Source organism: Eschrichtius robustus, chromosome 10 (assembly GCF_028021215.1).
Source record: "Eschrichtius robustus isolate mEscRob2 chromosome 10, mEscRob2.pri, whole genome shotgun sequence".
In the NCBI taxonomy this organism is placed as follows: domain Eukaryota; kingdom Metazoa; phylum Chordata; class Mammalia; order Artiodactyla; family Eschrichtiidae; genus Eschrichtius; species Eschrichtius robustus.
In genome coordinates, this window is record NC_090833.1 from 42,997,044 (window position 1) to 43,016,321 (window position 19,278).

Here is a 19,278-nt window from a genome sequence, read left to right on the forward strand (position 1 = left end):
TGGGAAGAAAAAAGACAGAATATCAATTATCTAAGCATCCATTAAGAAGTTAGAAAAATTACAGCAATTTAACCCAAATAAAATATAAAAAAACAACACAACAACAATAATAAAACAGAAAACAAATGTATAATGAAGGGAATCAAGCAAGTGACATTTTGGTCTTTAGAAAGACTGCCTTTGTTGGGCTCCCTTAAAACTGTGTGCTGACATATTACTAAATTCTGGCCAAAAGGACGTGAGCAGAAGTGGTATGTGCAACTTCTGGGCAGTGCTCTTAGAATGGGCATCCCTTTTTGCCTTCATGTTCTCTCCTTACCACCATCACTCACCCCCAGCAACCTGCAAGGTAGGTACATTGTGAACTATCTTTGAACAAGCAGATTAAGTTACAGCCTACGAATAGTGGAACAAGATGGAAAGAGCCTGGTTCCCCTACATTACACCAGAGCCATTAAACTGAGTCATTATTCCATGTTTCTAGAAAGAATATTTAGTTCTACCATGCATTAGCTACCTTTTGGAGGGGGGACCTCTTGTTACAGCAGCCTAATTAATATCTTAATACAAAATTTCATACCTAAAAATTGGCACTACTGCAACAAAGTAAAAAATATCTGTGACTGATTTAGCAACTGGATAGACAAGGGACATATCAAAATACAAAGCTGATAATTCTAACAATGCTACAGCAAAATATTTGGTAAAACTGCTACTGGTGGTACCTAGGAAGACAGACCATGTTCTTAACAACAACAACAACAAAAAAGCCTAAAATTTTAGCTAGACAGGTCTGGCTAGAATCTAGATGTGTATTAGCTCCTTCTTTCTATTGTTTGCAAAGGCCTATACGAGAAGGGAAAACACTGAGGAGAGCCAAGCTCTAAAGAGGAAACTCAGCAAGAAATAAGACTGTGGCTGCTATTTTTTCTCTGGCAATTTTTGTTAAGACCAGACACGGGAGAGAAAAAAAAAAAAAAAAGATAACAGATGTGGCTATCCCCCTCCCCCAAACCTACTGTTAAAGTAGCCTTTACTAAGTCAGGATGAAGGGAGGATAGGCAGATGACAGATTAGTAAATAAAAGAAGAGTTCTATAGCCAAAAAAACCACCCTGTGAATAAATAGTAGCTTTGGATATTAAGGTTACTTACAAGTGGAACAACCTAGATGGCAAACTAAATGTTTAACGAATTAAGGACTGCCAAAGAGACCAATATCTGGCAAACAAAAGCTTGTTATTATTAAAACTGCTAAAACAATCTCCAAGTAATAAACTTAACAGGAAGTAAGCTGTGAAAATAGTGCAGTTCCCGAAAAAAGACAACAGCCACTTCAGATGTGTCTACAGTGGATAATGATTAAAAAAAAAAAAAAAAAATCTCTCAGAGGGGAAAGCCAGAGCCACGTGAGAAAATGAGGACAATGTCCTTTCAAGAGAAAAAAAATCAAAGACTCCAACACGTGCTATCCAAGGAATTTACTCCACTGCTGGAGCTTAAAGTTTTCACAGTTCCACTCAGCAGGATATGATAATTGTTATGAATCAATGACTGCCAAGTGTTTCCCATTCTTTCTTTTTCTGAATGGGTTTTTAAATTGCAATTATCCTGCCCTTACACCACTGTTATACTAGTGGTTGTGTAGATAGTGGTGAAGTGTGTGCCTGTGGAAAAGTGGTAACTTATTTGTTTAGTACTTAATATATTGCCAGATCAAAAGAAGTCACATGCAGACTCAACAGAGAAAACTGTCACCTAAAGATCTTGAACTCTGAGCTGAGATTTTATCCCTTGAGGAAGAAGTGAATATGTTCTATGGGTGAGAAAAGACAAGTATGGATTATTTGTATGAACAAAGGAAGAAACCTTTGAGTGGACTGTAAGAAGACCCTCTAGTCGCCACCTGTTATCTGTTCTCCTTTTCTTCTACAGTAACAGAAGTTTCATCTGAGCATAACATAGCTCAGAAATTCTCCAACCTTTTTTGAAGGTAAGGGTGGTCATACAGCTACATTCAAGCCAAAAGACTGTGAATAGAAAAAATACATGTAAAATATCTACGTATAACCTAAAAGAGAATCAGTATGCCCTCCATTTTTTATTTCTTCTCTTTGCTTAGAGGTGAGCCATCAGCCTTGCAAACTAGGGAAACAGTCTATCCTATATCCTAGCCAATACATAGGTATTTACTTTTAACAAAATTACATCTTATATTTCTATGTTGTTAATACTTAGAATATTTATACTTCTATTACTCCTGTAGAAGCCCAAATATTTTTATAAGCGTTTTATATGAGTACTAGGAGTCAGACAGTTAACTTGAAAAGACGTCTTTGAAGAAATGAATTTTAATCAGTTATGAAGAGGAGGAAGGCCAAGAGGATATTAGAGAATAAAATACAAATGTGAAGTATGTCAAAACAAAAGGCTGATGGTACAAATAAGCCATATGGAGAAAAGCAAAAAACATGTCTGAGCAAAAATGTCTAGATGGGAGAAAAAAATTAAAAATAATAAAACTGAAACAGCACAATAAACAATTGGTAGAAAGTCTTAAAGGCCTAAAAGCAGTGTGGAATTGATATGGTTAGAAAGTCAGAGTAAAGTCTTCACTGAGAAGTGTCTAGATGAAAGCAACTTCTTCGTGAGACTATCTCCACAAACACATAAAACAATAAGGAACAACTGGAAAAATGAAAGAGTTTCAAAGCTGGTATAATAATCTACATTAGGCTCTACAAGCAGAAAGAAAGGTATTTTCCAGAGTAAGGCTGGAAAGTATGTAGGCACTTCCTTAAATGATATACACTAAATACAAAATAGTTTACAATTAAGCTGATTAAGTAAATAGTAAACTCACAGTAGTGATTTTTCCTTTTCTCTTGACTGGAAGAAATGGGCATGCTCTCACTTGGAGATCTTTAATGGCAGCGGTCATTGTATTATTTTCAAAGTCACCTTGCCAACAAATCTCACATTGTGTTGTAATGACTAAGGCAGGGGCATCATTTCTTGTCATATCAGCCACAAACACAATTTCAGGATTTTTAATAATAATATTAATTTCCCACTTCTCTGATTGTTGTACAAGTACTAAAATAGAAATAAAAACAATGTTTTAAAATAGTTATAAATCTTTCTTATGTACATTACTTATGAAAAATTATTATTTATTGGAAAATGCTATTTTCACTCTAAGTAAAAAGTAAAATAAAAGAATCTTAGGTCCCAAAGGAATTTACTGCAACTCTCTTGGTATAAGATTTAAAGAAGGTATAGCCATAAGAATATTTCAAAATGTAGGGAAAAATCTCCACTATTTAATGGCAGAGCTGGAAATAAATCTAGTTTCTAACTCTCAGCTTGACACTCTTTCTACTATACCACAATGAATGAAATATGTAAAAGATAATAGAAAATTATAAATATTGAATATAACAAGAATAAAAGAGGACTTAAAGTTAAAATACTATCTTTAATTATGAAAAGGAGTGGCTGTTTCATTATTCTCTCTCCATTTTCTTCCAACGAATTCTTTCAAATTACTGTCTTCAAAGAAGTACAATTACTTATTTTAATATAGGTCTCATAATTTTTGAACCCAATACATATTTACACCTTGAAAAATATGCAAACTGTACATCTTATCAGAAAACACATTTAAGTTATCCTTTTACCTCTGAAAAATAAAGATTTTTAACTTATTAATCCACTTAACCTCATCATCTAGAAGGCTAATCAAGGTAAGTGCTATTATAGCACTTCAATAATACAGATATTAAATGTTTTAGCCAATAACTAACCTTCTTCTTTAGCAGGCCATGTTTGAACACTGGTTTCTACAGCAGTGCCTGTAGTGTAGGCCTCAAGAAAGACATTTGCAACTGTCAGCAGAAATTCCACACTTGCACAAATATACATTTCTTGAAGGACTAAATCAGCCACCCAACCGTCTCTGACTCTCCTATACCTTATATCCATCATGTCCTTTTTGTCAAACCCAACTGTTAGTCCTATCATTCTGAAAAACACAATAATAACAATTCTTATGAGTATCTTACAAATAATCAAACACACCAATGAAACTCAAAGACCTCTTATCCCTTTCACTGACAGCAAACCAGCATTCTGAAGTCATTTCTCTTAGTAAGATCACAAAGTACTCCAAATAATAAACTTACAGACTTTGGGAGCTCAACTGTTTCATAAATTAGGAAGTATATCCTTAAGAAATTATCAGAATTTTGAATCTCAGCATATTTTTTTCTCAATTTTTCATATATTGCCCATTACAATTTGCATGGATTAATAATTTAGATAATACAGATTAATTTAAAAACCGATTTAATTACACTGATTATTTCTATACAACCCATCAATCAACCATTCAGCAAGAACAGCACATAACCAGGGCATTTAAAATGTTGGCTTAGAACTATGGACTCAACTGCATTGAAGCTCTGAAGATTTTAGTAAATACCCAGAAAATGAACATGCAACTTTGGGAGTAAGTTCTGTAAAATATACCAACCATTTCTCAAGTAAAAACTTGGAACACTATTACCTAGGAGTTGCCTTCTTGACATGAGGCCTTTTGTCATCTAAAATACAGTTTTTTAATGAGAAGGAAGAAAATGTTGAGTCATCTGTAGACATTTTTAAAGTACTTATAATATTCTCCAACTTAAATTCAGCAAGTTTCAGAGAAGGATCACGAATATCTGTAAAGGAAGTCTGTGGAAGAGGAAATCAATACAAATTTTACACAAAAACACAAATTTATAACATATTTTAAGACATGAGATACCACATTCTCTATCTCCAAAGAGCTCATAATGAAAGGCATGAAAAATATTAACTTTAAAATTTTATTTTTCATATCACTGGCTATAGGAAAGATAACTAATTTTAAAAGGCAAATAGTTAAAATTATTTTATTATTAAAGTGAAAAGATCAACAATTTTTCTCAGAGGAACAGATATTCCAAAATATAGGAAACAAGAGAAAATATATTTTTTCTTCTTCAGCTTACCTGTTTAGGATCTGGACTATACAGTACCATGGTGAGATAATCAGTTCTGAAACTCATATTTAGTGTTGTCTTAACTTGGGAAGCATGTGAATGTACTTCTACCACAGCAGCTGTCACTACAGTTGTTCCTTGGAAAAATTAAAGTTATTGGACAAAAGAAGAAAGTCAGGAATGGTAGAACTCATTAAAACAGACCTGAACTAGATTTAACATAATTATTAAATAAATGGGTAGGTATAATGTTTTTCCAAAAAATTTAAAAGATTTAAAAATTCTGATGTTGAACTCACTAACTCCTGGCTTAGGATTCTTTACATAATAACCTGAGAGTATTAATTAAACTCTTGGTTTACTTTTAATAAACTCTTGGTTTAATTTTTGTAAAACGAGAATAAAAGAACTAACCACTGGGTTTGTTTTGGAGATTAAGCAAAACAGCATGCGTAAAATGCATACTAGAGTACCTGGTATATGTGTTTGGTATTTAAATTTTACTTCAAAATCTAAAACCAAACAAGATACTTTAGATGACATTTAAAAAATTGTTCCGGGCTTCCCTGGTGGCGCAGTGGTTAAGAATCCGCCTGCCAATGCAGGGGACACGGGTTCGAGTCCTGGTCTGGGAAGATCCCACATGCCGCGGAGCAACTAAGCCCGTGTGCCACAATTACTGAGCCTGCGCTCTAGAGTCCACGAGCCACAACTACTGAGCCTGAGAGCCATAACTACTAAAGCCCGTGTGCCTAGAGCCCGTGCTCCCCAACAAGAGAAGCCACCGCAATGAGAAGACCACACGCCGCAACTAGAGAAAGCCCGTGCGCAGCAACGAAGACCCAACGTAGCCATAAATAAATCAATAAATAAATAAATAAAAAGAGTCTTTGTCTCAATCAACAGAGTAACTTTGAGCTTTAAAAAAAAAAAAAAAAAAATTGTTCCGCTAAACAAAAGGATCCAAAATTCAATCTTTTCTACATTTCATATTTTTGGACAAGGTATTATATATACATGGTACATATTAAATGGACATATAATAAAAACATAGCAATTCCTAATTCTCATTATACTAGACTCCAGAGACAAGTACCACCGTTCCAGGTAACTTATTTTTTAATTTAGGTAAAATTTACATCCGTGAAATGTATAGATCTTATCTGAAACATTTAACGAGATTTGATAAATATATACATCCATGTCACCAACACTCCAATTAAGATACTCAACATTGGGGCTTCCCTGGTGGCGCAGTGGTTGAGAATCTGCCTGCTAATGCAGGGGACACGGGTTCGAGCCCTGGTCTGGGAAGATCCCACATGCCGCGGAGCAACTAGGCCCGTGAGCCACAATTACTGAGCCTGCGCGTCTGGAGCCTGTGCTCTGCAACAAGAGAGGCCACGATAGTAAGAGGCCCCCGCTTGCCGCCACTAGAGAAAGCCCTAGCACAGAAACGAAGACCCAACATAGCAATCAATCAATCAGTCAATCAATCAAATCTTTAAAAAAAAAAAAAATGATACTGAACATTCACATCACTCCACAAAGTTCCCTTACACCCCTTTCCCAGTCTATCCCAACCTCCCTACCATTCTAATTTCAATCATCTTAGATTAGTGTTGTTGGTTCTTAAATTCTGCATAAATGCAGTAAGATATATCATACTCTTTCATGTTTAGTTTCTTTCAGTTAATATTTCTGAGATTCACCCATGTTACTGCATGTGTCAGTAGCTCATTCTTTCTTATGTACTCCAAAAATGCATTGCATGAAAATAAAGTTTATCCATCCTAGTGCTGATGAACATATGGGTTATTTCCAGATTTAAGCTATTATGAATAAATCTGTTGTAAATATTCCTAAATAAGTCATTTTGTGTATATATGCACTTATTTTGGGGTGCGGTGGGGGTAAATACTTAGGCTTATAATTGTTTGTTATAGGGTAGGTATACATTAACTGCCTAACTTTGTCAAAAGTAGTTATACTATTCCACTTTCTTAAGAGCCACATGTGAGAGTTTCAGCTGTTTCACATTCTCGTCAACATTTGGTGTTGTAAGTCTTTTAAACTTTAGTCTGGTAAACGGAAGTCTTCCTGGTAAATAACTATGTTAGCACCTTTTCATGTGCTTACTGTCCATTTAACCTATTATCCTTTCTAAAGTATCCAAATCTTTTGGTCATTTGTTTTTTAAAAAGTTACTAATTTCAAGGAGTTCTGTATTCTAGGTATAAGAACAAGGTCAGATAAAGGCATCTTGAATATTTCGTCTAGTCTGAAGCCCAATTTTTCACAATCTTGATACTATCATTTTTTCCCCCTTTTTAAAAATTAATTAATATTTTTTTGGCTGTGTTGGGTCTTCCTTGCTGCAGCGGCCTTTCTCTAGCTGTGGCGAGAGGGAGCTCCTCTTCGCTGCGGTGCACGGGCTTCTCATTGCGGTGGTTTCTCGTTGCGGATTGCAGGCTCTAGGGGCGTGGCCTTCATTAGTTGTGGCGCATGGGCTCAGTAGTTGTGGCTCGTGGGCTCTAGAGTGCAGGCTCAGTAGTTGTGGTGCATGGGCTTAGTTGCTCCGCAGCGTGTGGGATCTTCCCAGACCAGGGCTTGAACCCATGTCGCTGGCATTGACAGGTGGATTCGTAACCACTGTGCCACCAGGGAAGTCCCTGACACTATCTTTTGATGAGCAGAAGTTTAACATTTTGACGAGTTCTACTTCATAAAGTTTTTCTTTTATGGTTAGTGCTTTTTTATCTATTCAAGAAATCTTTGGCTATCCCATGAAGATATTCTTTCATGTTCCTTCTTCTAGAAGTTTAGAAGTTTTAGCTTTCAAATATATGCCTTTCATCCATTTCAAATTAATTTGTGTATGGTGTGAAGGGACAAGTTCAATTTTTCCTACACTTACCTAGTTATGACAGCACCATTTGTTTAAAAGTTTATCTTTTCCCTATTGACCAGTCTTTGTTGAGTATCAGTTTACTTGTATGTCTTCTGGACATTCTGTTCTGTTTTACAAATCTATTTGTCTATGTTATGCCAATAACATACTAACTTAATTATTGAAGATTTATTGTAAATTGTGAGATAGTGTAAATCTTTGCTCTTCTTTCATACACACACACACACACACACACACACGGCTATTCTTGATCCTTAGCATTTCTATATAAGCTTTTAAAGTAATTTTTAAATTTCCATTAAAGTTTGACTGCGATTATGTTGAATATATAAATCAATACGGTGAGAACTGACATTTAAACAATATGGATATTTTAACAATACTGAGATTTTTCAATGCACAAACATGGCATACATTTTCACATATATAGGTCATTTAGTTTTTCTCATGAGTATTTGGTATCTTTCAGTGTAGCAGTCTTGCATAATTTTGTTAAATTTCTTCCTAAGTATGTTTTCTGATGCTATTGCAAATAGTTTTTAAAGTCCTGTTTCTCAATTGTTACATATTAACCCTGTATCTTGTTAAAAATGCTAAATTGATTTAATTCTAGGAATGTGTTGAAGACTTCTTAGGGTTTTCTGTGTAGTCAGTCATGCTGAGAAAAAAGGCATTTTTAATTCTTTCTACTCTGTAGCCCTATTAATCCTTCTCTTGGGGACTTCCCTGGCAGTCCAGTGGTTAAGACTCTGCGCTTCCACTGCAAGGGGCGTGGGTTTGATCCCTGGTTGGGGAACTAAGATCCCACATGCCACGTGGTGTGGCTGAGAAGATATTAAAAAAAAAAAAAATTCTTCCTTTGGCTGTATTGCTCTGTCAATGACTACCAGCTGAACAGGAATGGTGAATGTGGACATTCTTGCCTTGTTCCTATTTTAGGTGGAAAACTTTCTACTTCATCATTAAGTATGCCTTTTTAGACATTTCTAGTTTTTAATCACAAATAGGTGCTGAATTTTATCAAATGTTTTTCCTGCATCTATTGAGGTGATATAACTTCTTCTCCTTTCTCTAATAATTTGGTGAGTTACCTTAACTGATTTTTGAGTGTTAAACCAACTTTTCATTTTGGGATAATTCTCAGTTGGCCAAGATGAAATATCCTATATCCTTATTGCTGGATTCAGTATACTAATATGTTGTTAAGAATTTTTATGCCTGTGTTCATGAGGGATACTGGTGTGCAATACTCTTTTCTTGAAGTGGCTTTTTCTGTTTTGTTTTTGATTTTAGTTTTTGGTACCAGGGTAATGCTTGCTTTATAAAATGTCTAAGGAAGTCTTCCCCCCTCCTCTATTTTCCAAAGAGTTTAACACTGGTATTATTATTTAAATATTTAATAGAATTCACCACTGAAATTCAATTCTTTTAATAGATACAGAGCTACTCAGATTTTCTATTTCATCCTATGTCAGTTTTGGTAATATTTTTTTCCAAAAAATTTTTACACTTCATATAAGCTCTAGAATTTATTATCACAAAATTATTCATAATATTCCCTTACTGTCCTGGTAGTGAACTACTGTAATCTAATTAATTCTGATACTGATAATTTGTTTTCTATCAGTCTTGCTAAGGATTTATCAATTTCATTAGTCTTTCCAATGAAACCAATTTTGGACTTTGGTAATTTTCTCTCCTGCTTATCTGTTTCTCTTTCACTGATTTCTACTGTTGTCTGTATTACTCTCTTCCTCTTATTTATTTTGGGTTTGATCTGCTCTTCTTCTAGTTTCTTGAGGTAGAAGATTTTATCTTTGATTTTTAACTCCAGTATAGTCCTTTATAGCTACAAATTTTTCAGCACTGCTTTAGTTGCATCCCACAAATTTTGACATTTTATGCTCATTATTTTTCAGTTTAAATAATTTTGATTTCCCTTTTTCTTTTTTAACCCATCAGTTATTTAGAAACTGTTTAATGTCCAAGTATTTCAAGCTTTTTTGACATCCAATTGCTATTGATTTCTAACTTAATTCCATGTGGTCAGAAAACTTTAGCCCCTCCCTCCCCCCAATGGTCTATCTTTGTGAATATTCCAGGAGTCCTTTAAAAAAAAGTATATTCTGCAATTGTTGAGTGAAGTATTATATTAATGTCAATTAGGTCAAGTTTTTTAACAGTATTCAAATATTCTATATTCTTTCTGATTTTTTAGTCTATATTGTATCAACTAAGAGTGGTGTGCTAACTATCCAACTATGATTTTGTATATGTGTATGTCCTCCTTTAGTTCTGTCACTTTTTGCTGCATATATTTTGAAGCTCTGTTATTAGCACATACACATTTAGATTTCTTTTATTTCCTTTGTGAATTGATCCCTTTATTAAAAAAGACAAAAACAAAAACAAAACCTGTACGTGTCTTTTTGAATTATGGTTTTCTCTGGGTATATGCCCAGTAGTGGGATTGCTGGGTCATATGGTAATTCTATTTTTAGTTCTTTGAGGAACCTCCATACTGTTCTCCATAGTGGCTGTATCAATTTACATTCCCACCAACAGTGCAAGAGGGTTCCCTTTTCTCCACACCCTCTCCAGCATTTATTGTTTGTAGATTTTTTTGATGATGCCCATTCTAACTGGTGTGAGGTAATACCTCACTGCAGTTTTGATTTGCATTTCGCTAATAATTAGTGAAGTTGAGCATCTCTTCACGTGCATGCACCCCAAGGTTCATTGTAGCACTATTTACAATAGCCAGGTCATGGAAGCAACCTAAATGTCCATCAACAGATGAATGGATAAAGAAGATGTGGTACATATATACAATGGAATACTACTCAGCCATAAAAAGGAACGGAATTGGGTCATTTATAGAGATGTGGATGGACCTAGAGACTGTCATACAGAGTGAAGTAAGTCAGAAAGAGAAAAACAAATATCGTATATTAACACATATATCGGGAAACTAGAAAAATGGTACAGATGAACTGGTTTGCAAGGCAGAAATAGAGACCCAGATGTAGGGAACAAATGTATGGACACCAAGGGGGGAAGCGGGGGTGGGATGAATTGGGAGACTGGGATTGACATATATACACTAATATGTATAAAATAGATAACTAATGAGAACCTGATAGACCTTCTTGACTCAGAGTTGCTACACACTTTCAATTTGTAAAAAATGCAGTATCTGAAAAGCACAATAAAAAATGAAGCACAATAAAATGAGGTATACCTGTAATTTCTTTAGGAATGGGTATAAAGAAAGTAAACTTTGAGTCACTGGAAATCTGAAAATTATTGTTTTCACATTTAGATGATGGTTTGGCCATATATAGAATCCTAACTTCAAAATAACTTTCCTTAGAAATTTGGCTATATTACTCCATTGTCTTTTATCCTCCATCCATCCCATCCCATCCAGTTTCATTCATGATAAATCTGATTCCAGTCACTTTTTCCCCAAGCCTTAATAGGCAGCCTGGTTTTTCTTCAACTAAAAATATTACTTTTGTTGTTCTGACATTTCATGAACATGTGTTTGCATGGGGAGTCTTCAATCAGCTTGAAACTTGGTAGATTCTTTACAGCCAAGATTTTGTTTCAATATTTACTTAGTTCTGGAGAGTTTTTTTCTATTTTTTCTTTGAAAGATTCTTCTCTTCCATTTCCTCAGTTTGTTCTTCTAAAATACTTATTATTCTGGAAATTGGACCTTTTGAACTAAAGCTCTATCACTCTTAAGTTTTATATCACTTTCCATCTCTGTGCTTATTTTTCCTCTGTGTCATAGGAGTACATTAACCATACAGTCCAACTCAGTACTTACATGCTAACCCCATGCTTTGTGCATTTGTTTTGTTTCAAAATTTCGGCAATCATATTTTTGGTTTCCAAGAACTCTTTCTTATCTTGGGAAGGCAGAAGGTAGTGAAGGTAGGATTCGGTTCTTATATTCTCAAAATCCTCTGATTATGAATTAGAGTTTGTTTTCTGTTTGTTCCCATTCTCTTTTGTTTCCTTAATTATTTCTGTTTCATTCAGGAAACACTATCTCTTTATCTTGGTTGCTTTCAGGCTTAGGTTCTTGTGATTTTCTTTATATCTGACCATTAATGTTTAACAATAAAGGACTAGGTTGGTTATTCTAGCTAGTAAGAATGAGGATTCCGGTAATGCTACAAATGTAGGTTGTTTCTTCGCTGGGATTTTCCCTGACTGGAAAAGCTGCGCAATATATTAGTACTTTGCAAGAGTGGGTCTTGTGAACTAGCAGATTTCAGTTTGAGGTAGGTAGATTTGGGGTTCCCCAAAATGCCAGAATGAAGAGAACTTTATTCTAGTGAAGCAAAATCATCTCAGCAGTTCTAATTAACCCAATTCTCTATATGTGCTGGTGCTGAACTTAGCACCTAGTTAGGATTCTACATAATAAATTAAATCCAACATTGGATGCAGACTTCTTCTGAGTTACAATTCCCTCTGCTCTATTCCATCCACCTCCTAATTATTTGTTGAAATCCATCATTTACTAATGATCATCCTCTCTTGACATCTCTAATATTTTGATACTCCTAATATTAATATAAAATAGTCCATCTGGAACATATGCTGCACTAGGAATAAGGGAGAAGGAGGGGATGAAGAGAAAAATTGAAAATAAGGACTTAGGGAAGTTGGGATAACAAGAGTAAATACATACTAAGGAATTTTGTCACAACAAGACTTGGAATTTTGATTCAAAGAAAAAAATCAACAGAATGACTAATAACAGACAAAGCAGAAATACCTGAAAGAGATTAGCTAAAGAGAAAAGATTTATAAATCTTATTTTACCCAAACCTAGAACTAGGAAGAATGAAAGGAAGGATAGAAGGAAAGAAGAAAACAGGAGGGGGACTAACTTAAGGTTAAGCACATACCTCCTGAATGGTGTGAAGCATTAGTAGCACCACTAGTAACACTAGACTGATCTTTTATTACTCCACATGAGGCACTATCACCTTCTTCATACCATATGTTGCCGTATAATGTTTTAAAAATAGTTGTTATATCTTCTTGACTAAGAATGAACTGTTAAAAAATAAGATTTGCTCATTTTAACATTACTATTTCATGCAGTCAAAAATTTTCATACAAGAAAAACAATTTTCATTTCAATCCTCTACAAAACCAACTTTTAACATATTAGATAATTCTACTAACTGAATATTCCATTTTTGAAATGACCATGTGATCTTCAGTACCTTGTGAAATACAGAACGAAATTAAATGTCAGCATCAATGAAGCTATGAATGATGAACGTTTTTTGTTATGAATGTAGCAATTAACCTACTAATTTTAAACCGTTAAAATGAACTTTCATTTTCAAGTATTCATGTAGCACCTTTGTATTTTTTTGGTTAGTAAGCATCTCAATTTACAAATATAGAATAATCAAAAATAATAAATTTATACAATTGAAAATATTTTACAGTATGTTTTACATGAATTATTTTAGCTGAACCTCACAAAAGCCCTAGATGTAAAGAGTATAATCCTGATTTTATAAGAAGGTGAGGCTTAAATGATTAAGTATCATGCTTAAGTCCACTTAAAGAATGCAACACACTAGCTCAAAACTCCATGTGTTGCAAGTTTAGCCTAAAACCACCAGCATAAGACCTGTCTTGAAAGCTGTGATGGTTAATTTTATGTCAACCTGACTAGGTCATAGTATGTAGAGATTTAGTCAACTATTATTCTAGATGTTATATATATATATATATATATATATATAATATATATATATATTATATATATATATATATAATACACACACACACACACACACACACAGACACACACACACACACACACACACACACACACGGTCCTGCAGACCACCTACAAATGCCCAGCTGCTTTCTGGGGCAGATCCACTAGAATGAAATTGAGTCTTCCCCTAACAAGAGACACCCGAGGAGTTAGCAGCTGTTGCAGTCCACCTTAGGGGACCACATATTTGACTCCCCCTGGACCTCAACTGCAGAGTCAGGGAGAGGTTAAAACTGAGTCTTCAAGAAGTCAGTCTAATGCATCCAGACCAAGAGTATACACACACATACATACATACATACATACACACACACACACACACATATCCTATTGGTTCTATTTCTCTGAAGAACTCTAATACAACAGCAATTCAGTTAAAAAAAAAAAAAAAAAGACCTGTGAGTTTTAAATTGATACGTCTAATAACCTCAAGGAGCTGACTTTAATTCCACAAAATTTAACAGTTTTATTTGCATTGGGCTTCCTTTGACTGCATTTCAAAAGTGATAAACTAATCTAGTGTTTTAAGATTAACTCCATGTGTACCTTATTCCTGCTACTTATGTTTTGTTTTTAAATTTTCATTTATTCATGACACTTATTTTGTGATTATTATGTAGCAGGTATTGCAAAAATAGTATATTCATATAAATTAATAAAATGAAATTAAATATTACAACTTCTAAACCATAGTCTTTCAATTAGTGCATGTATATTGAATGCCCCCCAAATAACTGATATTAATCATTACTCTTCACTCTTGCCAACAGCTCAGTGCAGGAAGCTGGAAGAACTGTAAGGATCCAAGGAATACTGGTCTGTGGCTCCTACATGTCAGGACTGGCTGTGTGTGCTACCACCGAACATCTGACAAGTCAAAAATCACAAACGTGCAGCACTTAGCCTGGATGCATTAGAGTAACCGATTCTAGCCTCTCTGTGATGCAGAGGATGATGTCCAAGAGGGTTCCAATGTGTGAACCTGGGGATGAGCCACAACAGCTGCTTACTATTCAGATAGATCACTGCAGAGGAAGACCCAATTTGATCTGTCCTGGAAGGCAGCTGGACATTTGCAGAAGGTCTGCAACATCATCTGAACATTCTGCATGGATTTTCCCTGGAGAAGAGTGAAGGAAAATGGTGTCCCAGCCGCCCCACACAAATCTGCTTAATGACTGGGCCCAGTGGGGAGAAGATTTGCCCAGTATGCTAGGTAGAACTTGCTACTTATGTTTTATAAGTTTCTAACTGTTGTCTTACCAATACAAAGAGACTTCAATTATTTATCTTAAGAAGATATTGCCCATCTATAATTTAAGGAGTCCATATGATCTTATACACAGAGTTTAAAGATCTTGAGTTGAGATCATCATGTTTTAAGTTCTAAATACATTTTTAAGTTAAAAATCTGAAATTTTTAAAATGATTTTCTCTTTTTGAATATAATTTTTATGGGGAGAAATAGAAAGGGAAATGGGGGGGTGAAGGGAGGGAAGAGAATCTGTTAAGTAGGTTTCTTAAAGAAATCTTCCAGAAAGAGTGTGTGTTGCTGTCACTTTAGCAAAACATGTGATACATGTTTGACTTCCATCCAGTGGAGAGGTAAAAATATGAACTTGTGGATAGTTACACTGGAGATCTGTGACGCAATATCAACCAATAGGGAAGTAAAGTTATGTCTAAATTACTAACCATTTGCCATTTTCATCTTCAACCACTCCATTCTTCTAGGACCTTTGCTACGTTACTTCATATATTCCCATAGCTTCAAATACCATCTATAATCTGATGATTTCCAAATCATTATTTCAAGCCTTAGACCTCTCCACTAAGATCTTTATTAAAATATCTAACTGACTACTTACAGCACCATGTCTAATATTTGTTTCCTTCATGAGATTTACCATAACTTATAACTATTTTAATTGTGTGCCTGTGTACTTTTTTACTGTCTATCTCACCTCTGGACCACCACCACCACCAACCGCTGCGTTATACTGGTAAGTTCCATGAAGCCAGAGATAATGTCACAACTTCTTTGCCACCGGATCTCCAATATCTGGCACAGGGTCTAACACTCAGTAGGCACTCAAATATTTGTTGAATAAATGAATGATGAACATTCAATGCATTCTAGGTTGTATGCTATTATTTCATCTGTGACCAAGGTAATTAATATATAACTTCTACACACAAAATGACTTATGTCCCCGAGCAATATTTTTTAACAAACAAAATAGGAATCAATAAGCATCCAAAAGTTACCTCCATTGGCTTCAGTTGAGCATTTACATTAAAACAAGGAACTTCCTGGTACCACTCCCAGGATAAATTTCGCTCAACAATCACCTCAAGATTTAGTGGCAATAGTAGATCCAGTACTTCCTGGTATGCATCATTAATAAATTGAGACCTATAAGAAAAAATAAAATTGTTTTGAATAGTTTCATACAAAATCAGATAGTTAAAAAATTAATCATTTTATATACAAATAATAGAAATCAATACTTTTGTGTGTGTGAAGAGAAAAATAAAATCGAACAGGCTTTCCATGTAAAATGAGAGATGAAAGTCACCCACTTTCAAAGTCACCCACTAGAAACATACTAGAAACCTGGGTGACTTTCTCTGAGGTGAAGTGTTCCATGTTGAAGAAAAATGAATTTTTTAAATAGGATTTTGCAATATGTTAAAAAGCGCCAAAAATATACAAGTTGAACCGGTTTGCAGCGAGGAAACTGAGACACAGATGTAGAGAACAAACGTAGGGACACCAAGGGGGGAAAGTGGCGGGGAGGAGGGGTGGGGTGGTGTGATGAATTGGGAGATTGGGATTGACATATATACACTAATATGTATAAAATGGATAACTAATAAGAACCTGCTGTATAAAAAAATAAAATTCAAAAATTAAAAAAAATATATACAAGTTGGACAATAAACTCTTAAAATGAGAATTATCTCTACATAATCTATAAACATACATTATATGAGACCTTATTATGAAAACATTTAGGGGCTTCCCTGGTGGCGCAGTGGTTAAGAATCCACCTGCCAATGCAGGGGACATGGGTTCGATCCCTGATCCGGGAAGATCCCACATGCCACGGAGCAACTAAGCCTGTGCTCTATAACTACTGAGCCTGCACTCTAGACCCTGCGAGCCACAACTACTGAGCCTGCGTGCCACAACTACTGAAGCCCGCGTGCCTAGAGTCCATGCTCTGCAACAAGAGAAGCCACCGCAATGAGAAGCCCGCGCACCGCAACGAACAGCAGCCCCCACTCGCCGCAACTAAAGGAAGCCCGTGTACAGCAACGAAGACCCAACGCAGCCAAAAATATATAAATTAATTAATTTTAAAAAAACAATGATAACATTTAAAGTCACTGACTTACACATGTTAGCAGATTACCACATATCCCCTTTACTTCATAAGAAACCAATTTGCACCATATGAAATTCCTATTTCTATGGGTCAAATATACTTGAATATGGACAATTTCATATTAAGTTGAACCATATTTGCCTTTCCAAGTACTTACAAGGGTAGGACTGATGCTCAGGAATGATGAAAAGAGTAGTAGGTTACCAAACCCCTTTCAAGTGACATGTGACCAAAGAAGCCTCCCATTATACCTTCAAATGACAATCTCAAGGTGGTACTCCTCAATAATACATTTATATTTTAATTGGCAGCAAATCCCAAATTCTTCAACTAGGGAATGAAGCTATGACTGTAGAATTTACATATCACTTATTCAATTGGAGAGAAATATGGGAGTCACCAGGGATCTCCTAGAATTCCTAGCATCATACCATTGAATGTATTAACTATAGGGTAACATTATACTTAGCATGTATGCATCCTTGCAATCTCCCTTAATGGTACTAAGTTAAGGAATCTAAAAGCTCTAAGCGGATACTACATATACAATTTTAACAGGTGAATATGAAAATATATAGCTATGCCATAAGTCATTAAGTCAATCTTATATTGTTAAAAAGTTATGCTGTTTCCAATTCATCACTGTAATAAATAATACTTGGTTCGTTATCTTTGTACATCTCCTTGAGTAAATTTCTTCCTCTGGACTAATTTCAAGAAATATTAACTGCTGTGTCAAAAGATTACTTCCTCTGGAAAAACCTTTCCTTACCAGTACTAGTCTTCCAGGGAATTAAAATTTTTTCCATTAGGAGAATTTTGTGAAGACTGAAATAAATGGAAATCCAAAGGTGCACTGTCTGGTGAATACGGCGGATGAATCAGAACTTCCCAGGCAAGCCGTTAACAGTTTTTGCCTGGTCATCAAAGAAACATGCGGTCTTGTGTTATTCTGATGGAAGATTATGCATTTTCTGTTGACTAATTCTGGACGCTTTCCTTCGAGTGCTGCTTTCAGTTGGTCTAATTGGGAGCAGTGCTTGTTGGAATTAATTGTTTGGTTTTCGGGAAGGAGCTCATAATAGGGGACTCCCTTCCAATCCCACCATGTACACAACATCACCTTCTCTGGGTGAAGACGGGCCTTTGGTGTGGCTGGTGGTGGTTCATTTCGCTTGCCCCATGATCTCTTCCGTTCCACACTGTTGTATAGTATCCACTCTTCATCGCCTGTCACAATTTGTTTTAAAAACAGAACGTTTTCATTACGTTTCAGTAGAGAATCACATGTGGAAATATGGTCAAGAAGGTTTTTTTTGCTTAACTTATGTGGAACCCAAACATCAAAGCGATTCACATAACCAAGCTGGTGCAAATGATTTTCAACGCTTGATATGGATATTTTGAGTATGCTGGCTGTCTCCTGCGTGGTATAACGTTGACTGTTCTCAATTAATGTTTCCATTTGATCGCTATGAACTTCAACTGGTCTACCCGACCACGGAGCATCCTCCAGTGAAAAATCTCCAGCACGAAACTTCACAAACCACTTTTGATCCATTCGATCAGTCACAGCACCTTCTCCATATACACTGCACAAATCTTGTTTTGCGTTTCAGCTGCGTTTTTACCTCTCTTGAAATAATAAAGCATAAGATGCCAAAAATGTTGTTTTTCTTCCATCTTCAATAGTAAAATGGCTACACAAAAATTCACCAACTTTGATAAGTCTTTTTTTAAATTCACGCTGATACGACAGCTGTCACATACAATCCAACGAAACTGTTTCGAATGAAGTTAAAGACAACTAAGTGCGACTACAGCCATCTTACGGAAAAACCTGGATGAACCTTTTGGCCCATCCAGTACATTTAATAGGTCATTGTCTTGTCTGTAGTTTCAATTAGAATGAAAGATTCATGAGGGTAGGGACTATATTTATGTTATTCTTTGATGTACTGCCAGTACTTGGCTCAGATGATAACAATATGACATGTACTCCTCAATTATTTGCCAAACTAAATACAAGAAATTGGATCAATATATAAATAACAACATATGAGAGTATCCATCTCCCTGCACCCAGAGTGAGAATTACTGATTATTAAGATTTGCCAAATTTATT

The 19,278-nt window shown here is 35.3% G+C and overlaps 1 protein-coding gene across 4 annotated transcripts in view; it reads right to left on the bottom strand.

Annotated features, from left to right (window-relative positions):
* Positions 1–19,278, bottom strand: part of VPS13A (vacuolar protein sorting 13 homolog A) — a 258,051-nt gene that overhangs the window by 91,796 nt on the left and 146,977 nt on the right. For all 4 annotated transcript variants that reach the window (XM_068551844.1, XM_068551843.1, XM_068551845.1 and 1 more), the window contains 6 exons: positions 16,030–16,177; positions 12,866–13,016; positions 5,036–5,163; positions 4,567–4,736; positions 3,806–4,023; positions 2,863–3,095 (listed from right to left, as the gene is read on the bottom strand). In XM_068551844.1, the coding sequence (XP_068407945.1) occupies positions 2,863–3,095; positions 3,806–4,023; positions 4,567–4,736; positions 5,036–5,163; positions 12,866–13,016; positions 16,030–16,177 (1,048 nt within the window). The remainder of the gene's footprint in view (positions 1–2,862; positions 3,096–3,805; positions 4,024–4,566; positions 4,737–5,035; positions 5,164–12,865; positions 13,017–16,029; positions 16,178–19,278) is intronic.